This window comes from Macaca thibetana, chromosome 2, assembly GCF_024542745.1.
Source record: "Macaca thibetana thibetana isolate TM-01 chromosome 2, ASM2454274v1, whole genome shotgun sequence".
In the NCBI taxonomy this organism is placed as follows: domain Eukaryota; kingdom Metazoa; phylum Chordata; class Mammalia; order Primates; family Cercopithecidae; genus Macaca; species Macaca thibetana.
In genome coordinates, this window is record NC_065579.1 from 83,247,753 (window position 1) to 83,273,416 (window position 25,664).

At 39.2% G+C, this 25,664-nt stretch overlaps 1 protein-coding gene across 1 annotated transcript; it reads left to right on the forward strand.

Annotated features, from left to right (window-relative positions):
• Positions 1-23,259: 23,259 nt before the first annotated feature.
• Positions 23,260-25,156, forward strand: LOC126947560 (CWF19-like protein 1). Its single transcript, XM_050778313.1, is given in 2 exon segments — positions 23,260-24,025; positions 24,027-25,156. Coding segments are annotated over 2 exon segments (1,617 nt in total). The 5' UTR covers positions 23,260-23,317; the 3' UTR covers positions 24,936-25,156.
• Positions 25,157-25,664: the final 508 nt, after the last annotated feature.

Below are 25,664 nucleotides of genomic sequence, written 5' to 3' on the forward strand. Positions count from 1 at the left end.
GCCAGGCATGGTGGCACGCACATGTGGTTCCACCTACTTGGGAGGCTGAGGTGGGTGGATTGCTTGAGCCTGGGAGGCAGAGGTTGCAGTTAGCCAAGGTACTGCAACTTGGGTAACAGTACTGCAACTTGGGTAACACCACTGTACTGCAACTTGGGTAACAGAGTGAGACCCTATCACGAAAGAAAAAGAAAAAGGAAGGAAGAAAGGAAGGAAGGAAGGAAGGAAGGAAGGAAGGAAGGAAGGAAGGAAGGAAAATTTTGGAAACAGCAAGAGAAAAATGCCTCTTTAAATACAGAGGAACCCACATAAGGCTATCAGCGGGTTTCTCAGGAGAAACCTTGCTGGCCAGGAGAGTGGAATGATATATTTGAAGTGTTAAAAGATAAAATTTCAACCAAGAGTACTTATCTAGCCAAACTATTCTTCAGAAATGAAGGAGAGATAAAGGCTTTTTTAGAAAAACAAAAACTGAGGGAGTTCATCATTGCTAGACTTGCCTTATAAAAGGAGTTCTTCAAGCTGAAACAAAAGGAAACTAATTAGCAACATGACAATATATGGAAGTATAAAATTCACTGTCAGAAGTGAATATGTAGTCAAATTTGGAATACTGTAAAACTGTAATGGTGGTATGTAAATCCTTTTTAACTGTAGTACAAAGACAAAAGTATTTAGAAATAATGATATCTACAATATTTTTTAATAGATTCACAATATGAAAAGTAAATTATAACATCAAAAACATAAAATGGGGGAGTAAAGGGTAGAGTTTTTGCATATAATTGAAGTTAAGTTTTTATTAACTTAAAATAGATTGTTATAACTATGTTTCCTGTAAGCCTTATGGTAATGACAAAGCAAAAGCCTATAGTAGATACCTAAGACATAAAGAGAATGAAATCAGAGCATACCACTACAAAAACAAAACAAAAAAACAACCAATCAAATCACAAAGGAAAATAGCAAAAGAAGAAGAAACAAAATAACTACAAAACAGTCAGAAGACAACAAACAAGATGGCAATAGTATGCACTTACTCATCAACAATTATTTTAAATGTAAATTGATTAAATTATCTAATCAGAAGACATAAAGTGACCAAACTGATTTTAAAAAGACCCAACTATAAGCTGCCTACAAGAAACTCACTTTAGCTGTAAGGACACATAGGCTGAATATAAAAGAATGGAAAAAGATATTTCATGAAAGTAGAAACCAAAAGAGAAAAGGTGTAGCTATACTTGTATGAGACAAAATACACATAAAGTCAAAACTGTAGCAGGAGACAAAGAAAGTCTTTATGTAATGATAAAGGGATCAATTTATCAAAAGGATATAACAATTATAAATATATATGCACTCAACATCAGAATGCCTCAATTTATAAAGCAAATGTTAAAGAACTAAGTGAGAAATAAATAGCAATACAAGAATAGTAGGGGTCTTCAACACTCCACTTGCAACAATCATTCCATCATAGGATAGAAACATTAAGGAAACATTAGACTTGTACTACACATTAGACTAGAAGAACCTAACAGAGATATACAGAATATTCCATCACACAGCAACAGAATATATATTCCTTTCAAGTTCACATGGCAAATTCTCCAGGATAGATTATATTAGGCCATAAAATGAATCTTAACAAATTTAAGAAGATTAAAATTATATCAAGTATCTTTTCCAATCACAATGGTATAAAAATAAAAATCAATAGGAGAAAAACTGGAAAACTCACAAATATGTAAAATTTAAACAAACACTCATGAACAACCAGTGGGTCAAAGAAGAAATCAAGAGGAAAATCAAAAAAATCTTGAGACAAAATTGGAAACAACACAAACTTACAGGATGTAGCAAAAACAGTTCTAAGAGGGAAGTTTCTAGCAATAAACATCTACATTTTTAAACAAGATCTAACCAGACTGGGCACCATAGTGAGATCCTGTCTCTACAAAAATTTTAAAAATTAGCCAGATATGGTGGTGCACACCTATAGACCTAGCTACTTGGGCAGCTGAGGCGGGAGTATAATTTGAGCCCAGGAGTTCAAGGTTGCAGTGAGCTCTGATCATGCCACTGCACTCCAGACTGTCAGTGACAGAGTAAGACCCTGTCTCAAAAAAACCCCACCCCCCCAAAAAAACAAAAATCAAAATACAATCTAAAATAAATAACTTCATTTTACAACTCAAGCAACTGAAAAAAGAACAAATTAATCCCAAATTTAGCAGAAAGAAAGAAATAATAAAAATTATGTCAGGCACAGCGGCTCATGCCTATAATCCCAGCCCTTTGGGAGGCGGATGTCAGGCACAATGGCTCATGCCTGTAATCCAGCACTTTGGGAGGCTGAAGTGGGAGGATTGCTTGAGGCCAGGAGGTTAAGACCAGCCTGGGCAATACAATGAGACTTTATAAAAAGAAAGAGAGAGAGAGAGAGAGAGAGAGAGAGAGAGAGAGAGAAAGAAAGAAAGAAGAAAGATCAGAGCAGAAATAAATAGAGACAAAAAAATAGAAAAGATCAACAAAATTAAGAGTTGGTTTTGGAAAGATAAAATTGACAAACATTTAGCTAGACTAAATAAAAAAATGAGAGAAGACTCAAATAAAATCAGAAACAAAAGAAGAGACGTTACAACTGACACCACAGAAATGCAAAGGATGATGAGACTGCTATAAACAACTATGTATCAACTAAATGGAAAACCTAGAAGAAATGGATACATTCCTAGAAACATACAACCTATGAAGGCTGAATCATAAAGAGATAGAAAATAAGAAGAGATCAGTGCTGACTAAGAATAAATCAGTAATCAAAAATCTCTCAGCCAGGCACAGTGGCTCCTGCCTTAATCCTAGCACCTTAGGAAGCCAAGGCAGGTGGCTCACCTGAGGTCAGGAGTTCAAGACCAGCCTGGGCAAAATGATGAAACTCCCGTCTCTACTAAAAATACAAAAATTGGCTAGGCATGGTGGCGGACACCTGTAATCCTAGCTACTAGGAAGGTTGAGGCAGGAGAATTGCTTAACCCAGGAGGCATTTGTTGCAGTGAGCTGAGATTGTGCCACTGCACTCCAGCCTGGGTGACAGAGTGAGACTGCCTCAAAAAACAAAAACAAAAACAAAAAACAAAAACTCTCTTAATGAAGAAAAGCCCAGAACCTGGTGACTTCATTGGTGACTTCTACCAAATATTTAGAGAAAAATTAATACCAAACTCTTCTCAAACTCTTCCCAAAAATTGAAGAGGAGAAAGTACTTCCAAATTCATTTTATGAGGCCAGCATTAACTTGATACCAAAGTCAGACAAGGACACTACAAGAAAAGAAAACTATAGGCCAATAAAACTAATGAGCCAAAACCCTCTAGTAACAAATCAAATTCAGCAGGTTTGGATATGTGTCCAAAATTTAATGTTGAAATGTGATCCCCAATGTCGGAGGTGGGGCCTAGTGGAAAGTGTTTGGGTAATGGGGACAGAGGTCTCATGAATGACTTGGTGCCATCCTCATCATAATGAGTGAGTTCTCACTCTGGTAGTTCACATGACAGCTGGTTATTTAAAGGAGTCTGGTGCCTTCCCTCTCGCTTTCTTTGTACCGCTTTTATAATGTGACATGCCTGTTCCCCCTTCACCTTCCACCATGATTGGAAACTTCCTGAGGCCCTCACCAGGAGCAGACACTGGCACCATGGTTCCTGTACAGGCTTCAGGAGTGTGAGCTCAAACAAACATCTTTTCTTGATAAATTACCCAGTCTCAGGTATTGCTTTATAGTAATGCAAACAGATTAACACAGGCAGCATCTTAAAAAGATCATAACATTATCAAGTGGGATTTTCCCAGGGATACAAGGATGGTTAAAATACACAATAAACCATATTAACAGAATGAAAGACAGAAATCATAGATTATCTCAAAAGATGCAGGAAGAAAATTTGACAAAATCCAACATTCTTTCATGATAAAAATTCTCAACAAGTAGGTTTAGAAGGAATGTACTTCAATGTAGTAAAAGCCATATATGACAAACCCACAGTGAACATTATACTCAACAATGAAAAACCAACAGTTTTTCCTTTAAAATCAGGAATTAGACAAGGATGACCACTCTCACTACTTCTACTTAACAAAGTTCTGGAAGTCCTAGCCAGAGCAATTTGGCAAGAAAAATAAATAAAAAGCATCCAATCAGGAAAGAAGTAAAACTATCTCTGTTTGCATATGACATGATCTCGCATATAGAAAACTAAAGACTCTTTCAAACACTGTTAGAACTACTGAACAAATTCATTAAAGTTGAAGGATACAAAATCAACATGCAAAAATCAGGTTTTTTTATACACGAATAACAAACTTTCTGAAAAAAGAAATTAAGAAAATAATCCTATTTGTAGTAGCATAAAAAAGGATAAAATACTGAGGAATAAATTTAACCAGGGACATGAAAGGTCTGAATCCTGAAAACAATAAAACACTGATGTAGAACTCAAGAAGATTCAAATAAATGAAAGATTTCTTGTGTTCATGGACTGAAAGAATTAATATTGTTAAAATGTCCATACTAACCCAAAGTGACCTACACATTCAATGCAACCCCTAGCAAAACTCCCATGGCATTTTTCACAGAACTAGAAAAAACTATCCTAAGATTTGTGTGGAACTACAAAAGACACTGAGTAGTCAAAGTAATCTTGAGAAGGAAGAGCAAAAGTGAGGGCATCACACTAACTGATTTCAAATTATAGTACAAGGCCATAGTAATCAAAACATTACAGCCCTGGTATAAAAACAGACACATAAGCCAAGGGAAAGGAATAGAGAGTCCAGAAGTAAACTCCTTCTTACGTAGTCAACTAGTCTTTGAAAAAGGCACCAGAAATATATAATGGAGAAAGGATAGAATCTCGTAAATGATATTGGAAAAACTAGATATCTACATGAAAAGAAGAAAATAGACCCTTATATTACACCATACACAAAATCCATTCAAAATGGATTAAAAACTTAATCATAAGGCTTGAAACCATAAAAATCATACATGAAAACATAAAAGAAAAACTTCCTCACATTGGTCTTGACAATGATTTCTTGAATGTTACACCAAAAGCATAGGCAACAAAAGCAGAAATAAACTAACGAAACTGTGTCAAACTAGAAAGTTTCTTCACAGCAAAAGAAACAATTAATAAAATGAAAAGGCAACCTATGGGATGGGAGAAAAATTTGCAAACCATGTATCTAATAGGGAGCTAACATTCAAAATATATAAGAAACTCATACGTAACTCTGAAAGTCCTAGCCAAAGCAATTACTGAGCATACAACTCAGTAGTTTAAAACAAAAAATTAAAAAGATGAAAAAAATGAGCAAAGGACCTAAATGGACATTTTTCCAAAGAAAACATACAAATGGCCAACAGATATATAAAAAGATTCTCAACATCACTAATCATCAGGAAAATGCAAAGCAAAACCACAATAAGATATCATCTTACACTCAGTAGTATGGCTATTATCAAAAAGCAAAAAAACAAGTATTGGCAAAGATGTGGAGAAAAGAGAATTTTATGCTGTTGATAGGATTGTAAATTGTCACAGCCATTATGAAAGACAGTATGGAGGTTTCCTACAAATTAAAAAGAGAACTACCTTATGATCCAGCAATCCCACTTTTGGGAATATATCCACAGAAAATGAAATCAGTATCTCAAAGAGATATGTACTGACCCATGTTCCTTGCAGCTTTATTCACAATGGCTAACTTGTGGAAATAACCTAAGTGTTGGCTGATGGATGAAAGGACAAAGAAAATGTGACATTCATATACATGTATACAGTGTTGTATGTTACAAGTTTAGTTCTCAGGAAGCAGATGCTGAGAGAGAGTTTAGGGTACAAGATGTATCTCAGATAGCAATAGCTATGAAAGCAAGAGAGTGAAAGCAGGAATGGTCAGAGGGAGAAGTTAAACTGCAAGGCAGTCCAACAAAGCTGTGCTCTACCCAGTGGGCACTCTGGAACACATACCATTGATCAGAGTTGAACTGGGCAAAAGTAGTTGGTTGAGTTTTGGTTTTTTATTTGTTTGTTTTTGAGACGGAGTCTCGCTCTGTCGCCCAGGCTGGAGTGTAGTGGCGCGATCTCGGCTCACTGCAACCCCCGCCTCCTGGGTTCAAGTGATTCTCCTCCCTCAGCCTCTGAGTAGCTGAGATTTATAGGTGTGTGCCACCAAGTCCGGCTAATTTTTGTATTTTTAGTAGAGACGGGGTTTCATCATGTTCGTCCGGCTGTTCTGGATCTCCTGAGCTCGTGATCTGCCTACCTTGGCCTCCCAAAGTGCTGGGATTACAGGCATGAACCACGACGTCCGACTGGTTGGTTGAGTTTTTTTTATTTTTTTATTTTTTTGCCTCTTTCTTTTCTTTTATTATACTTTAAGTTGTGATGTACATGTGCAGAACGTGCAGGTTTGTTGCATAGGTATACATGTGCCATAATGGTTTGCTGCACCCATCAACCTGCCATCTAAATTAGGCATTTCTCCTAATGCTATCCCTCGCCCATCCCCCGACTCTTCAACAGGCGCCTGTGTGTGATGTTCCCCTCCCCGTGTCCTTGTGTTCTCATTGTTCAACTCTCACTTATGAGTGAGAATATGCAGTGTTTGGTTTTCTGTTCTTCTGTTAGTTTGCTGAGAATGGTGGTTTCCAGCGTCATCCACGTCCCTACAAAGAACATTAACTCATCGTTTTTATGGCTGCATAGTATTCCATGGTGTGTATGTGCCATATTTTCTTTATCTAGTCTGTCACTGATGGACCTTTGGGTCGTTTCCAAGTCTTTGCTATTGTGAACAGTGCTGCAATAAACATACATGTACATGTGTCTTTATAGCAGAATGATTTATAATCCTTTGGGTATATACCCAGTAATGGGATTGTTGGGTCAAATGGTATTTCTAGTTCTAGATCCTTGAGGAATCGCCACACTGTCCTCCACTATAATTGAACTAATTTACACTCCCAACAGTGTAAAAACATTCCCATTTCTCCACATCCTCTCTAGCATCTGTTGTTTCCTGACTTTTTAATGATCATCATTCTAACTGGCATGAGATGGTATCCCATTGTGGTTTTGATTTTACATTTCTCTAATGACTAGTGATGATGAGCTTTTTTTTCATATGTTTGTTGACTGCATCAATGTCTTCTTCTGAGAAGTGTCTGTTCATATCCTTTGCCCACTTTTTGATGGAGTTGTTTCTTTCTTATAAATCTGTTTAAGTTCTTTGTAGATTCTGGATATTAGCCCTTTGTCAGATGGATAGATTGCAAAATTTTTCTCCCATTCTGTAGGTTGCCTGTTCACTCTGATGATAGTTTATTTTGCTGTGCAGAAGCCCTTTAATTAGATCCCATTGGTCAATTTTGGCTTTTGTTGCCATTGATTTTGGTGTTTTAGTCATGAAGTCTTTGCCCATGCCTATGTCCTGAATGGTATTGCCTAGGTTTTCTTCTAGGGTTTTTATGGTTTTAGGTCTTATGTTTAAGCCTTTAATCCATCTTGAGTTAATTTTTGTATAAGGTGTAAGGAAGGGATGCAGTTTCAGATTTCTGCAATATGGCTAGCCAGTTTTCCCCACACAATTTATTAAATAGGGCATCCTTTTCCCATTGCTTCTTTTTGTCAGGTTTGTCAAAGATCAGATGGTTGTAGATGTGTGGCATTATTTCTGAGGGCTCTGTTCTGTTCTGTTGGTCTATATATCTGTTTTGGTACCAGTACCTTGCTATTTTTGTTACTGTAGCATTATAGTATAGTTTGAAGTCAGGTAGTGTGATGCCTCCAGCTTTTTTCTTTTTGCTTAGGATTGTCTTGGTTATGCAGGCTCTTTTCTGGTTCCATATGAACTTTAAAGTAGTTTTTTCCAATTCTGTGAAGAAAATCAATGATAGCTTGATGGGGATAGCATTGAATCCATAAATTACTTTGGGCAGTATGGCCATTTTCACGATATTGATTCTTCGTATCCATGAGGATGGAATATTTTTCCATTTGTTTGTGTTCTCTCTTATTTCCTTTAGCAGTGGTTGTAGTTCTCCTTGAAGAGGTCTTTCACATCCCTTGTAAGTTGGATTCCTAAGTATTGTATTCTCTTTGTAGCAATTGTGAATGGGAGTTCACTCACAATTTGGCTCTCTGTCTGTCTGTTATTGGTGTATAGGAATGCTTGTGATTTTTGCACATTGATTTTGTATCCTGAGAGTTTCCTGAAATTGCTTATCAGCTTAAGGAGATTTTGGGCTGAGACAATGGGGTTTTCTAAATATATAATCATGTCAGAAAGGGTGAAACCTTGGATGAAATGACTCTCTCAGTTGAGTAAGCTCTGGAAGTAGCAGATAGCTGGAGAAGCCTACAGAGAGGAGTAAAAAGCTATTCCTCAAAGGGGAATCTGTGCAACAACCCTCTTTGTCTATGATGCTGTCAGCTTCCATATCTCTTCTCTTTCTTTACAGTTATTCCCTAGGTGATCTTATTTTGTATTTATAAATCTAGCCTAGACCTGGGCCTTGTCAATCCTCTGAACTCCAGACCAAGATACTCATCCAATTGCCTACATTTTTTTTTTTTTTTTTTTTTTTGAGACAGTCTCTAACTTGGTCACCCAGGCTGGAGTGCAGTGGCGCTATCTCAGCTCACTGCAGCCTCTGTCTCTTAGCGTCAAGTGATTCTCCCACCTCAGCCTCTTGAGTAGTTAGTTGGGACCACAGGCATGTGCCACCACACCTGGCTTATTTTGGGGGTTTGTTTTGGTTTGGGCTTTTTGTTGTTGTTGTTGTTGTTGTTTTGGTAGAGATGGCATTTTGTCATGTTGCCCAGAGTGGTCTCGAACTCCTGACCTTAAGTGATCCACCCGCCTTGGTCTCCCAAAGTGCTGGGATTACAGGCATGAGCCACCATGTCTGGTCCCAATTGCCTATTTCTTATTTTCTCTTGGACATTTAAGGGACATCTAAAATTTAAAATGAACAAAATCGAACTCCTGGTAACCTCTTCCTCTGTCTTCCACACCTCAGCAAATATCTCAGGTCATAAACTTGATGTCATCCTTGAGTTCTTTCTTTTCTCATGCTGTGTATTCAATCCATCATGAGACTGTTTTAAACTTCTACCTTTAAGAAGTTTAGCCGCTGGCATCTTCTCACCACTTCCATTATTACCTCTTTATTCCGAGCACCATCATCTCTTGCTGTGATTATTGCACATGTTCTTATTTAATAGGGGTTAAGCCTTCTATTATTATTCTATTTTAGGTCTTTCTGTCATAAATTTCATAACCATTTTGTCATATTTTAAGGAAAAATTCCCATTAGTATACGTCATTGATATTTCAGTCGGAATGATCTGAAGCCTAAGACTGAGTTAAAGAGAACTGGTGTTGTTACAATTAAGCTTTCTACTGAAGAATATGGTATTGTTTTCATATTATTAAAACCTTCTTTTATCATGAGGAAAACGTATAATTTTCTTTATTTATGTCACATGTTTCTCTTGTAAACTTATTCTGAGCTATTTTTTCTTTTCTTTCTTTCTTTTTTTTTTTTTTTTTTTTTGAGAAGGAGTTTTGCTCTGTCACCCAGGCTGGAGTGCAGTGGCACCGTCTCAGCTCACTAGAACCTCCACCTCCTGAGTTCAAGCTATTCTCCTGCCTCAGTCTCCTGATTAACTGAGATTACAGGCACCTGCCACCATGCCTGGCTAATCTTTGTATTTTAGTAGAGACAGGGTTTCACCATGTTGACCACACTGGTCTTGAACTCCTGACCTCAAGTGATCTGCCTGCCTCAGTCTCCCAAAGTGTCAGGATCACAGGCATGAGTCACCGTGCCTGTCCTGTTCTGAGGTACTTTTATGCTTTGGTTGCCATTGTGAACAACATCATCTTCATCATCATATTTTCTAGTTTGCTACTGCTGCTATGTTTACTTAATGAATAGAGGGGATAATTAAGTAGGCAATGGTAGCCTGTAGTCCATCCTTCTGGTGGTCTTTGATATTTAAGCTTTTGGAAAAAAATTCCCTGAACTTCAATAAAATCTTCTGATTAGGTGGCATATGTACCCCTCAGAATAAAATATAGTCATTTAAATCAGAGATTAAAACTCAGAGTCCCAGATATATGCATTTGTTTTTATTTTCATTTTTAATTTATTTTTTTAGAGACAGAGCCTTGCCTTGTCATCCAGGCTAGAGTGCAGTGGTATGATCATAGCTTACTGTAACCTCAAACTCCTGGGCTCAAGCCATCCTCCCACCTCAGCCTTCCAAGTAGCTAGGACTATAGGCATATGCCAAGATGCTGGTTAATTTCTTCGTGTGTACAGATAGGTTGCTCTGTTGCCTAGGCTGGTCTCAAACTCCTGTCCTCAAGTGATCCTCCCACCCAAAGGTTCTGGGATTATGGGGGTGAGCCCCCGTGCCCAGACTGAATTTATCAAATGGTGCATTTAAGATTTCTACATTCCACTGTATGTGTACTTTTCCTCAAAAAAAAAAAAACAAAAAAAAAAAACAAAAAAAAAACAACTATCACAATTGAACAAAGAATGTTAAGCATGCTGAAGTATTTAGAGGTATAGTGGTAAAATCTACTGATTTCTGCAACTTACTCTGAAGTACAAAAAAATAAGATGGATCAATGGATGGACAGAAGGATAAACAGATGAGTAGTATGTAATAATGCAGATACAGCAAAATGTTCATAGAATCTAGGTGGTGAATACATGAATAGTTACCAAATTTTATCAACTTTTTGGAATGTTTAAACTTTTCACAATAAAATATTAGAAAAAAATTCCAATTATTAACTACATCATCCATTAAAGTGTGCTGGTCTTCAATAGCTAGTCGCTACGTCCACAGCTTTACCTCCAACAAAGACAGCCTCTGTCATACTCAGACATGGTCTGCCATTTGTTCTCTAGTGGTAAATTAAGGACAGCTTTGATTTTCTGTTCCATTTGTTTCTATTCCAAGACCCTTATAATTAAGACTGTTGGAAGCATGATGTCACAGCTCCCAGTGTTATCTAGTGCCAGCAAGTAGTCCCAAACACAGGCTTCAGCCTTCATGGTGGGTTGGCTCATTATCCAAATACAAGGTTGCAAACCTACATGGTTGCATTCAAAGAATTAAATTAAAGGGCAGTGGCCTTGAATTGTAGAATGAATCACAAGCCAAACTTGTTTGATCTGTTTTTCATTTGCTTAAAGCCAAGATTCAAAATACTACTCCTGAGCCTCTGCATTGCTTTCTTTTGCTTATAAGATGAATAACAGATAAAGCTAAGTTGAACTAAACAGGGGAAAGGTTCTGAGTCCTGAACTCCCAGATCTTTCCAAGCAGAATTTTTTCCCATATCGTCATAGTCAATTTCCAGGGATGAGTGGGATAGTCAAGTTTTCCTAACTGCTTTCCATTAGTATTATAATCTTTTTCATTCTTCTCAAATCAAAATTTGGAATTTTCTAGTATTGCTTGTTTTTCATGCCTCTGTGTTTTGTTTTTTTTTTTTTAAATTGATTATTTTATGCAGCTATCTCAGATAGGAGAGAAAGGTAAAGTTTTATTAAAATAACTATATATCGCCTTCTCCCATCTCTCACACCGGCCTGATACTGTGTAAAATATGTCATAGGCAGAAAATATATATTCTGAATATATATGATTTTCTTTTGTCTTACTTTTGGCTACTTCTCTGAAGTTGTAAACAAAAGGACATGCTGATCTAGTGTTTAGGACCTGCTAAAAGGTTGTGAAACACACTTTGTGACTCTAAGCCCATCTCCCACCTCCAGCCTATAGATGAGATGAGGAATGCTGGGGATAAGAATCACTGTTGGAAATAGTTATTAGAACACCATGCATTGAAATCTTTATATCCCAACCCCAGCTTTAGTGAGATAAGGAGCTCTAAGAGACTATTTCAGAGAGCTTGCCATATCTCTGCAGGTGTTTGGAGGACACTTGCTCCCAGATAAGATTAAAGATAAGAGCTGCCCCTGATAATAGAGTGAGGAGTGAAGGCTATAGTGGAAAGAACAAGCATTTTCAGAATTTGGTGGTGGTAAAAGTCTGACTATTTCTAGTGGACCAGACCGGACACTGCAGTAGGTGGCCTGTGCAAGCTTTCTTAAGGCATCTTCATTCTAGAGGTCTGTCTGCCTGACAAGATGACCCTAAGAGAAATTGGCTCTGGAGTGTAAAGCCAGAAGCAGGAGCTGTAGGAACAGTTGTGCGGTGAGCTGAAGGATGCTTGCCCACATCAAGGAATTGTGTAGTGTAAGATTCAGGCAGGGAGTCTTCAAACAACTAAAACCATTGCTTCAAACCATTGCTCTTTCCTCTCTACTAAAAGAATAGTGTGTCCCAGACAGAGGCTGATCCTTCAACCTAGGTCCCAAAGTCAAGAGCACGTGAAGCTGATCCTCAGCTAACCTGGAGTGAACAGCAACACTCTAGGAGAGAAGGAGCCAGCACCTGCTATAGGCCTATACCAGTACGGCGTTGGTTAAACAGAGCAACTGGAGGAAGATGTAGAACAAGTAGAGAAAAGCAGACCCTCTTACTGCAAAGCTCCAAATGTAGATCCGATTGAGAACTATGGAAGAGAGAAGGAGCTTTAAACTGAATGAGAGATTAAAGCTTGGGTTTTGATGAAATTCAGCTTCTTAAGTCATGAAGATGAAATTGTGTGATACATAGTACCTCGGAATTTAAAGAAAAACTTTTAGATCTGCATCAGATAATATCAGAGCCAGAAAAGGGAAGAAGGGAATAACATTCATGTAGATTTGAAAGACAGTGAGTAAAATAAATCTATTTAATAATTTTACCTTACAAAATTCAGCTGCCTTATAATGATGATATATAAAGAACATACAAAATATACATATCCACAGGAATTTAGAGCTGAGGTGGATTTTATTCCTGCTCTCGATGAGTCAGTGTCTCTCCATGTGAAAGAATTATACTTATTTACCCACTGACACGACAACTTGATTCTGTTACTTGCTTCAGTAGTATGTATCTATATAATGAGTGGAGTGCCGAACAACACTTTCCAGCAAAAGCTTTAAGAGTCATCACATGATTTCCACCATTGCTCTTTTCTCCCTACCAAAAGAATAGCATGTCCCAGACAGAGGCTGATCCTTCAACCTACGTCCCAAAGTGAAGAGCACATGAAGCCGATCCACAGCTAACCTATAGCCAACATGAAATATGAGTGAGAAATAAGTCTTTTTTGTTGCTGTCTTTGTAAGTCACTGAGATTTTGAGGGTGTTTGCTACTGCTGAATAGCTAACCTAAACTGATTTATGTAAGCAATATTTGGCAAAACTAAGATACAGGTTTATTAAAAAGTTAAATAGCAGTATAGAAATATCAAAAGCTGCCAGGTGTGGTGGCTCACACCTGTAATCCCAGCACTTTGGGAGGCCAAGGCAGGCAGATCATGAGGTCAGGAGTTCGAGACCAGACTGGCCAACATGGTGAAATCCTGTTTCTACTAAAAAGACAAAAATTAGTCAAGCATGGTGGCGTATGCCGGTAGTCCCAGCTACTTGGAAGGCTGAGGCAGGAGAATCGCTTGAAACCAGGAGGCAGAGGTTGCAGTGAGCCGAGATTGCACCACTGCACTCCAGCCTGGGATAGAGCAAGACTTCGTCTAAAAAAAAAAAGAAAGAAATATCATAAGTTGTTTATGATAATAAGTAAAATAAATGTCATTAACAATAGTATTATGAACTTGGAGAAAGGAAAATATGGCATAATGTTGAAATGATTGATCTTATTCTTAACACTAAAAATTGAAAACTACTTCATAGACTAAAGTAGAGTACTATGAGGTCATTAGAAGTGATGTTATAGAGGAATTTTTAAGGGCAGAGGGAGAGATTACATCACACTGTTTAAATTTTTAAAAACAAGTTAAAAATCAGGGTATACAATAATACTCTTTTTGTAAATTTCTTTGTCTTTCTCCATTAGAACAAACTATGGAAAATTGATTGGGCCCAGTGGCTCACACCGATAACCCCAGCACTTTGGGAGCCAAGACAGGAGGATCACTTGAGCTTAGGCATTTGAAAGCAGCCTGAGTAATATGGCAAAACCCTGTCTCAATACAAAAAAATTAGCCAGGCATGGTGGTATATGCCTGTAGTCATAGCTACTTGGGAGGCTGTGGTGGGAGGATCACCTGAACCCAAGAAGTCAAGGCTGCAATGAGCTGAGATTGTGCCACTGCACTCCAGCCTGGGCGATGAAGTGAGACCGTCTCCAAAAAAAAAAAAAAGAAAAGAAAAGAAAAAATGGAAAATTACTCTAAAACATTAGCAGTATTTGTCTTTGAGTGATGGGATTATGAGTGGTGTTTAAAGTGTGTTCTTTTGCCTATCTGATACAAAGGAGGACAAAATATTTTAAAATAAAAAATACAAACAAGGAAGAGAAATACACATAAATTAAAGGAACAAGAAGAAAACAAGTTTTGGTGATAGCAATGACAGTGAAAAAGAAAGGATGGCATAAGAGACTTTCTAAAAGAAGAATTGATACAAACTTAGTTCACCAGCTTCTGAAACTTCCTGGGGTTTCAGAATTCATTCACACTGAAGCAATTTTAGGTCAATAAGCTGTTTAGATTATTGAAGTCAGTTACTTTCTTCATGCTTCTCAAATCCTAGCTCCACACTCTCATCCCCATTAATACTCATTCCCTTGCTCTTCTCTCTCTCACTTTTTCCTACATTACCCTCTGTAATTCTCTCTCTATTGTAAATAAGCTCTTGGATTTCCTCCCCCTGTCTTACAATCTGTTGCTCACGCCCTAAAGAACATAGCACCTTGTAGTTAATGATGCTGAACAGATATTTGTTGAATGAATACTTCTCCGTAGTGTAACTCCACCTGATTCCATCATCATAGCTCCTCATCCTTCAACCTGTTGCTTCTTCTGTGTTCCCATTCTGAGGAAATAGTACCAACACCCACCCAGCTGGCCAAACTAAAACTAGACATCTGAGAGTATGGTAGAGTCACCATCCATCTGCCAAATCTTATCAGTTCTGTTTCCTTCATGCATCTTAAATACGTTTTCTTCCCTTTATCCTTTCTGCCACTACCCTAGTTCAGGCATTCCTCATTGCTCCCCTAAATTATTGTACTGGTCTTGCTTCTGCTTTTTGCTTCCTTCGGCTCTTCCATTCTTTGACCAATGTCCAGGCTGATCTTTTCAAAATGAGATTCTGATGATATTATCACACAGTTTTATTAATAAATCCTATGAAGTGCTCCCAGAGGGTTCACTGAAAGAGAGAAATAGAAAAGAAGGAAGGAAGGAAGGAAGAGAACGAAGAGAAGAGAAGAGAAGAGAAGAGAAGGGAAGAGAAGGGAGAAAAGAGAAGGGAGAAAAGAAAAGAAAGACTTGTAGCATAGCATGGTGAGTAGACAAAATTCATTGTTATCAGGTCTCTGTCTCTTTATCTGCCAAACTGTGACACTCCAAGCATATTGAAAAATCTGTGATTGTTGGAACACATCCTGCTCTCATTTGCCTCCAGCTCCCTCTGCCTGGAGTGTTCTTCTCCCATCTTCATCCTGTTGTTCTTGTGATTAGATCTTATTACCACTCTCCCCAGCCCCAAACTTAGCTCAGACGTTACCTCCTCTGTGAAGACCCCCTTGATGAGGGTTTTCTCTACTCCCTTTGTTCTCCCAAGCTATCCCTGTTTACTTCAACAGCACTTTATACAATCTTGGGATCATTTAATTATTCTCACATCTTCTCCACTGCAATGTATGTTCCTTGGAATCACAGATCATGTCTTGTTCATCATGTGATTGGCACATAGTTAATGCACAAAAAATGTTGATGTTAACTGAATGAATAACCACACGTTTTGGTGATTGATAGGCTGTGAGGACTAAACAAAATGGAGAAGTCTAAGTTGACCAATTTTGATACTGAGAGGTTGGGAGAGTTGAAGCACTGAGAACAGGAACAGGGAAGTTTGGAGGCACAGTTAGTCTTTATACATCATGAATTTTAACTGAAAGTATCCAAATGACAAATATGGACATTTTATTTTTTATTAACTTTTTAAAAATAGAGACGGGTTCTCATTATGTTGTCCAGGCTGGTCTCAAACTGCAGGGCTCAAGCAATTTGTCTGTCTCAGTCTCCCAAAGGGCTGGGATTACAGGTGTGAGCCACCATGGCTGGCCGACATTTTCTTGTAGATCCACAGTGCCCCCACCCACACAGATCCATGGCAAACACACCATCATGGATGACACATGGGCACAGCAGACCCCTCACTAGAGAGGCAGCAGCCAGGGCAGTGCAAGGCTCCCATGATCTCTCTCAGCGCTGTACAAGAAGCCAATAGGGTTAAAATGAATAGCTGTCTGCTTACATTCGCAAAAAGAAACTGAAAAGATAAACCAAAACCAATAAAAATGTAGATGGAAGTTATTCTTCTGAGAGTAGACTTTATACAGTTTTAGTATCTTGTTAATATTTCACATATCCAAAAGATAAAATTCAATCAAAAAGGAAAGATAATCCCTAATTTTAAAAAAATTGAAATAACATATTTTATTGTTTTTAACTCTATATCAAGTTAGTGATATAAGCACATAGAAAATAATTACTTGAAGTCATTAACACAGCATTTTGATATATTTGTTCAATGGAATATATTCTAAGGACAAATAGAGCTGCAAAGAAATCATAAAATTCATGCATTAAATACTTACTGTTAATAGTAATGTCAGTATTATTTCAAAACTGTTTTATATGTTGCAGAGAAAGCATTAACTATGTTACTATTGTTGGGAATCAAAACCTCTTTCTCAGTGTGTATATATATATATATTCCCTGTAATGTTAAATTTGAATTGGAAATATCAGTATGAGCCTGTGATTTTTAAAAAATTTCCAGAAATATTTCCTAGCTGTGTCCACTGAAAAGTCCTAGAAGTGATGACAGCACAGCTTGTGGCCTTTAAATATCATTTCCCACTCAAGAAACCAAGTTTCCTTGGAGAAATGATGATTCCAGGTCTATGTATATATACACACATATATATATATAAATATACGGCACCTTGCCTTTTTCATTGATATTGATAAGATGATCATGTAGAAATTGAATCATCCTTGTCTTAGGTGGTGGAGATCTGGAGAACATTTAATTTAACCAAAAGAGATTAATTTGTATCAGAATGCCCATTTATTATTTTAGAAAGTGAAATAACACTACCAAATAAACTGGATATTCATACTGGCATTCTCTGTCTGTGGGCAGATCTTGGGAAGCCAAATTATAAGTGGAAGTAGCTTCTGAGCACCAAGCCCAAGTGAAGAGAGTTAGGTGGTAACCCCAGGGTATACATAGGTGTATATACATATACATGTACACACATACATATACACACACACACTGAGAGAGAGGTTTTGATTCCCAACAATATTAACATAGTTATTGCTTTCTTCTGCAACATATAAACAAATGACCATATTGCCAAGCCATGGTCATCCCAGGCAATCTCCACATAGACAACTCAATATGCAACTACTCCATGGAGTGGACTGTTGCACTGTCTCACCTGGGCTTGCAGTGTTATAGACCCTTGACCTCCGTTCACCCTTTGGCCCTCCCTTCCCCCCCCCTTTTTTTTCTGGCCACCCTCCTCCCCACTGGCAGCCTCTTTCTTTAGATATGATAAGACTATTAAGCCTTAGCAAGCAAAAGATCACATCTGTCCCTGCAGATGTGTTTTTGTACCAGTTGGCATACAATATTGGTTGCCCACATTTCACATGCAGATACAGAATTCTGACTTTATTTTGTTAAGAGACAGGGTCTCGCTCTGTCAGCCAGGCTGGAGTGCAGTGTTGAAATCATGGCTCACTGCAGCCTCAGCTTTGACCTCCTGGGAGCAAGTGATCCTCCCACCTCAGCCTCCCAAGTAGCTTGGACGACAAGTGTGCACAGCCACACCCAGCTAATTTTTAATTAATTAATTTTTTTAAGATAGGATCTCACTATGTTGCCCAGGCTGGTCTCAAATGCCTGGGCTCAAGTGATCCTTCTGCTTCGGCCTCCCAAAGTGCTGGGGTTACAGGTGTGAGTCACAGTGCCCAGCCTGCTTTTTTTACAAGAAGAGAAAAAAATAGAAAAACAAATTGAGCCACAAGTAGCTGGAGAAGTAGAAGCTGTCCAAAATCCCCAGTTTACCATGGACCTGCCCTGCCCAGCTCACTTATTTCTATCACCTGTCTTGCCACAGTCAGTACTGAATTTGCAATCCTGGCTTTAAGATTCTTCTGTAGGATCAGTTCCTCTTCTGAGCCACTGCCCTTGTTCAGTAGTGAACTCTCAGAAGAAAATCTTTCTTCTTATTAATAGTACTCAGGTTTAAGGCTTGACTAGGATATCTCCCTGCTGGTTTCCTGTCTGCATTGGCACCACTTAGTGATGAACTGGTTAAAGCCATGCCAGAGAAGGACTTTGCCAAACAGAAAGAAAGCAAGGCCTGAGTCTTGAGGAAAACCCACAGTAGAAAAGCAGAGCGGGGGAAAGACGCCTCTCCAGAATGAGCTTCCTATTTGCTCTTAATTTTACATTTCTCATGTACAGACTTGAGAATCAGGCCCCTTTCTGGAGCAAAATCTCTGTAGCCAGAATCCCTGGGGCAAATCTCCAATGTGAAGTTTCTGGCCTGAATTCACTAGCTGAGTCTTGCACACGTTTGCCTTGTCATAGGCTGACATTCCTGACATAAGCATGTGCGAAGCTATCCCCTTTGTATGAATTATGTACAGGCTAGAACCCAAATTATTTCTGATCCCCATTACAGAAGTTAGCCTGCTTCCTTTTTCAACTCTGACATAGAAGCATATAGTGTTTGCCCAGGAGATATGAATCTGGGCATGCCTGAAGGGTGATGTATTTTGCTTCTCTGTGGTCCTATTCACTAGCAGCCTCCAACACCATTCTCTCACTCCCGTTCCCCACCCACACAGATCCACGATAAACCCACGGCCATGAGAGGTGTGTAGGTACGGCTGACTGTCCCTGGGTGGCAGCAGTTGGGAAGGTGGAGCTCCCAAGACCTCCCCACCTCTTAGTGTTGGCCACATCGCCCTGTTCCACCTGCTCAAAAGAGCCATGGTCGATCTCTCTGGGTCAAATCTCAGTGAACATTTGCCGTATCCAGAACCCATCCTTTGCCACACAGCTCCCCATTGCCATTTTCCACGTATTTATGTGTTTGGTTAATGTCTCTTTCTCTCACTAAAAGGGCACCATGTCTGTTTTGGTAATCTATTTATATCCAGCATCTAATATACTCCCTACCCAGAGCAGGCACTCAATAACAACTGTATAAGAGAATTAATTTCAGCGCATTCATAGTGGAAAGGACCTTAGATGAAATTTGGTTGCTTTCTTTATGTGACAGATGAATACAGTGGTGAAGAAATGTTCCCAAATCATGTGGATTTTCAGAGAGGCAGCATTAAGTAGTGGTTAAGACCAAAGACTCTGAAGCAAAGTGCCTGGGTTCGTATCTCAGCTCTACCACTTGCTGACTTAGTAAGCACTTAACATCTTTGTGCCTCAGTCTCTTATCTAGAAAATGGAAATATTGTAGCAGCTCCTAAGGTTATTATGAGGATTAAATGACATTAATAAGCACTTTATAAAGTGTTTAAAATAGTACTATTTTAAATGTTTGTGTTTGTCAAAAAAAAAAAAGAGGCTAGGATAGGTTCAAATTCTATGTCTCTTAACACCTCATCTGGTGCTTTTCACAAAACTGCCTAATGTTATTTTGTCATTGGTATAGTAGTGCTGCCCAGTAGAATTTTTCATGACAATAGAAAGGCTCTACACTGTCCAATATGGTAGCCCACTGGCCCCATGTGACTGAGTACTTGAAATGAGGCTAGCATGACTAAAGAAATTAATTTTTAATTTATTTTTTAAAATAACCTTTAATTTGAATTAAACTACCCTAATAGACAGGGTCTTTGCAACAGCTAAGTCATCATGGCTGATAGAATACGTGTCCTACTGCCCTAAAACTCTGGGGGATCATTTTGAGCATAAGCATTACAGTGTTCTGGAAGCCAAGAGACTCCCCACATCTTTATTTTGGCCAGACCTCCCAGGCCAGGCACCTGACATCAAGGTGAGGTTGCTGTTGTATCAGGTTGCTGTACAGGTTGGCATATACCCCAAAACTGTGGTTACATAAACCAATTAAGAGCATCTTCCTTTTTTTTCAGGACCATACACGATGAATTTTAAAACAACAACAGTCTATAGATAAACAATACTTGCAAAGCTCTGGCATGAACATTTTTTTCAACCAGCTTTAGAATTATACATTCTTCAAGAGTGCTTAAAATGCTACATTTAGAGAACACTTTTCTGTATGTATAGCTTTCTACTGCCATTAAAAAAAAGTCAATCCAAGAAAAAGGCAAGACCTCAACTGCTTGGTTTCCAAATTAAGCTACAGCTTGCGCTAAAAATAGCTTGCCAGTGTTGAGAATCTGTTCCCTGAATTTAAATGGCTTGCTCCTCTCCCAGAGGACAACATTCACTGTGTTCCATGGCAGGGGTGGACTCTGGGAAAGCACATTTCATTTTTTCTCTGGATTCATTTCTACTTTGTGCTCAGAGCAGAGTGAAAAAAAACTAACAATAGTTTCAGGCTTCACACATATGCATTGTAAAGTGTAATGAGCGTAAATATCTATAGCTTTTAGTAGGAGTGTGTGTGTGTGTGTGTGTGTGTGTGTGTGTGTGTGTGAATTCAGCTTTGTGTAGATAATCCTAAAGGTATCTATAAAAGCCTGAAGGTATGTTCTGAATAGATTTTACCTTCTTTTTTTTTCCAAACATGTTACCATTTACTCTACTAAAATTTATCTTCTCCTAATTGTCACTGAAAAGTTTTATGCTTTTTAATTTTAAAAACAATCTCTATTTTTTCTTATATCTCATGGAACTCGGGGATGGCTTTCTAACTGGTGGTAAAGACCAGAAGATGAAAATAAGAGATATAAGTTGCATGCTCAATATGGGGAAAAAGTGAAAAAAGTTGTGTATCAAGATGGGTTGTATTACATATACTTAAAATTTTTTTAATACTAAAGAAAGGATAAGGCATTTCTCATGGGCAGCAATTTTTTTTTTTTTTTTTGAGACAGGTTCTTGTTCTGTTACCAGGCTGGTGGTGTGATCACTGCTCACTGTAGCCTCGACCTCCCGGGCTTAAGCAAGCCTCCCACCTCAGCCTCCCAAGTAGCCAGGACTGCAGGTATGTGCCACCACCCCAGTTAATTTTTGTACTTTTTAGTAGAGGTGAGGTTTCTCCATATTGCCCAGGCTGGTCTCAACCTCCTTGGCTCAAGTGATCCTCTTGCTTTGGCTTCCCAGAATGTTGGGATTACAGGCGTGAGCCACTGCATGTGGCCTACAGCATTTTTTTTTTAAGTTTTCATTTTTATCAGCTATACATGTACATAGTCTAAGTGGTCAAAGAATTCTACAAACCTTATAATTATGTTTTAGGATGACTGCTTCTGCATATGCAAATACTTCCATAGGTACCTGCAAAGCCCTCCTTTTTTATTTTCTTGTTCACATGGACAATACATTTTAAGTATAATAGCCATGTTTCCTAACATCAGTGTTCTCTCTCCCACCTACCTTTTTAAAAAAAATTTTGAAATCTTTGATACTGTTTTTTATTTAAAAAGTTACTGCATTCAACAGGAGTGGGGTAAAAATTAAAAAGTTATGGATACATATCATAAAATTAAAATAATTCAGTAATATAGAAAACATAAAATAAAAGCCCTCTGAAATCTCACTTTTCCATGGATAACCACAAAGTTTGATGCTTATCCTTCCTGATCCCTCAACCCCTACCTGGTAGTCATTGGCAGGCAATCAACATTTCATTTACTCATTCAACACATTTTTTTAAGATTGAATGCAGAATGAGACACTGTGCTGCAGAAGGATTACAGTGATGACAAGGATGAATCAGAACTAGTTGATACCTCAGGAACGCATAGCGGAGTTGAAGCATGAGCTGACATAAAATTGAGAAAATGAAACGTGCTAAAAGGAGCACATTGTGCCAGGGAGCTTGGCTGAAAAGAGAGGATTTCCATCAGGGTGGACTAGGACAGGTGTCCCAGGAGAAGCTGCACTTAGGCTGGATCAGAGAAACAGGTATGACGTGGACATGGAAAGATGGGGAAAGGCATTCTAGAGTCAAGGAACAGAATGAGTGCAAGAAGGAATATACCCAAAGCAAACAATGCTTGATGAATTTTGTTTAAGACACAGAAGCAGCCCATGGAAAAGCAAGGTGGGAAGTCGCCTTTAGTCACCATGACTTAGGTTGCAACTTCTCTGAGGGTAATGAGGAGACCTTCAAATTTACAGGGCAAGGGTGTGAGGCAGACAGAGTGTTAAGGGCTGAATTATGTCCCCCACCAAGTTCATATGTTGAGTCCCTAATTCCCAATGTACCTGTATTTGAAGATAGGGCCTTTCTGGAGGAAATTAAGGTTAAATGAGGTTGTAAGAGTGGTGCCATAATCTAATAGGACTGGGTGTCCTATAAGAAGAAGAAGAGACAATAGGGGTGTGATTATGCAAAGAAAAGCTCACATGGGAACACAGTAAGAAGGCAGCCACCTGCAAGTCAAGGAGAGAGGCTTCACCAGAAACCAACCCTGCCAGCACCTTCATCTTGGAGCTCCAGCCTCCAAAACTGTGAAAAATTATAATATCTGTTGTTGAAGCCACCCAGTCTGTGGCATTTTGTTCTAGCAGCCCTAGAAGACTAATACACAACTTTCCTTTGGTTTATAACATTTCTCGGTTCTTACTAAAGAATAGACTTTAGAATGGCCACATATTAAAATGATGGAATTACTTTTATCCTTTGTGTTCTTTGCTTCTCCAGTTAAATAAGTGAGATTGACTTTATTGCTGTGTTTTATCATCATTTAATGTGAGAGCCTCATATCAAAAACCCATTAATATTTACAGTATGCTAAGTTCTCTACAAATATCCAAAAGTCACAATCTTAGCATCCTGAGTGACTTCAGTAATACAACTTAATAAAAATAACAGTGAAGTTGAGATTCGCATTCCCAGTTTTAGGTGGCAGTCACAACTCATACTATTCGGACAGATGGCACAGAAACCGCTGCGCCTCTTGGCTTGTGGAGATGTTGAAGGAAAGTTTGATATTTTGTTCAATAGAGTTCGAGCAATTCAGAAGAAAAGTGGAAACTTTGATCTGCTGTTGTGTGTAGGAAATTTCTTTGGCTCCACCCCAGATGCTGAATGGGAGGAGTATAAGACTGGCATCAAGAAAGCTCCTATTCAGACATATGTGCTTGGTGCTAATAACCAGGAAACAGTAAAATATTTCCAGGATGCTGATGGATGTGAATTAGCTGAAAACGTTACTTATCTGGGTCGTAAAGGTATCTTCACTGGAAGCTCGGGGCTGCAGATTGTGTACCTCAGTGGCACAGAGTCCTTAAATGAGCCAGTACCAGGTTATAATTTTAGTCCCAAGGATGTGTCTTCTCTGAGAACGATGCTGTGTACAACCTCCCAGTTTAAGGGTGTTGATATCTTGCTCACATCCCCGTGGCCCAAGTATGTGGGGAACTTTGGGAATTCTTCTGGAGAAGTGGATACCAAAAAATGTGGTTCTGCTTTGGTTTCCAGTCTTGCCATGGGCTTGAAACCAAGATATCATTTTGCTGCTTTGGAAAATACCTATTATGAGAGGCTTCCATATCGAAACCATATCGTTCCACAGGAAAATGCACAGCATGCCACCTGGTTTATAGCTCTGGCAAATGTTGGAAATCCAGAAAAGAAAAAGTTATCCTTATTCATTTAGTATTGTTCCCTTGAAGCTGATGGATGCAGCAGAACTGGTAAAACAGCCTCTGGATGTCACTGAAAACCCTTACAGAAAATCTGGGCAGGAAGCATCCATAGGAAAGCAAATTTCTGCCCCTGTGGAAGAATCAGCCTGTCAGTTTTTCTTTGATTTAAATGAAAAGCAGGGAAGGAAGCGTTCATCCACAGGTAGAGATAGCAAATCTTCTCCTCACCCAAAGCAGCCTCGCAAACCTCCTTAGCCTCCAGGACCCTGCTGGTTTTGCCTTGCTAGCCCTGAAGTGGAAAAGCATTTGGTGGTCAACATCGGCACACATTGCTACCTCGCCCTGGCCAAAGGAGGCTTATCTGATGACCATGTCCTCATCTTGCCCATTGGACACTACCAGTCAGTGGTGGAGCTTTCAGCAGAGGAGCTAGAAGAGGTGGAGACATATAAGGCCACACTGAGACGGTTCTTTAAGAGTCGAGGGAAACGGTGTATTGTATTTGAGAGAAATTATAAGAGCCATCACCTCCAGCTACAGGTCATTCCTGTCCCAGTCAGCTGCTGTGCTACTGATGACATTAAAGATGCCTTCATTACCCAGGCCCAGGAGCAGCAGATAGAGCTGTTGGAAATCCCAGAGCACTCTGACATCAAGCAGATTGCACAGCCAGGAGCCACATATTTTTATGTTGAACTTGACACAGGAGAAAAGCTTTTCCACAGAATTAAAAAGAATTTTCCTTTGCAGTTTGGAAGGGAGGTCCTGGCCAGTGAAGCCATCCTTAATATTCCGGGTAAGTCTGACTGGAGGCAGTGTCAGATCAGTAAGGAAGACGAGGAGACCCTGGCTCGCTGCTTCCAGAAAGACTTTGAGCCCTATGACTTTACTCTGGATGACTAAACAAAGGTAAGATCTTTTTATGAACTTCATAGGAAGTAGTAGAGCCTTTTTCTTTTTTTTTTTTAATTAAAAGAATTTTTTCAAGACAAGGTCTCGCTCTGTCACCCAAGCAGGACTGCAGTGGCGCAGTTGTGGCTTGCTGTGGCCTCAACCTCCTGGGCTCTAGAGTTCTTCCCACCGCAGCCTCCTGAGTAGCTGGGACCACCAGGCGCATGCTACCATGCCTGGCAAACTTTTTTAATTTTGGGGTAGAAGGTAGAGACGGGGGTCTCCCTGTGTTGCCCAGGCTGGTCTGTAACACCTAGGCTCAAGGGATCCTCCGCCTTGGCTTCTTAACCTGCTGGGATTACAAGCATGAGCCACCATTCCTGGCCTAGAAGCATATTTTTAAAGAAACTACAATCTCCCATGGGGACTGTTTCCCCGCCTCTTTTGTGCAGTCCCATGGAACTTGCCTGCAGCAAGAGGCCTAAGATTGAATCTTTTTGGGGAAAAGTCATTCTAGGATGAAAATCCTATGTTAAGGCTGGGCGTGGTGGCTCACGCTTGTAATCCCAGCACTTTGGGAGGCCGAGGCGGGCAGATCACAAGGTCAAGAGATGGAGACCATCCTGGCCAACATGGTGAAACCCTGTCTCTGCTAACAGTACAAAAATCAGCTGGGTGTGGTGGCGCGCGTCTGTGGTCCCAGCTACTCAGGAGGCTGAGGCAGGACAATTGCTTGAACCT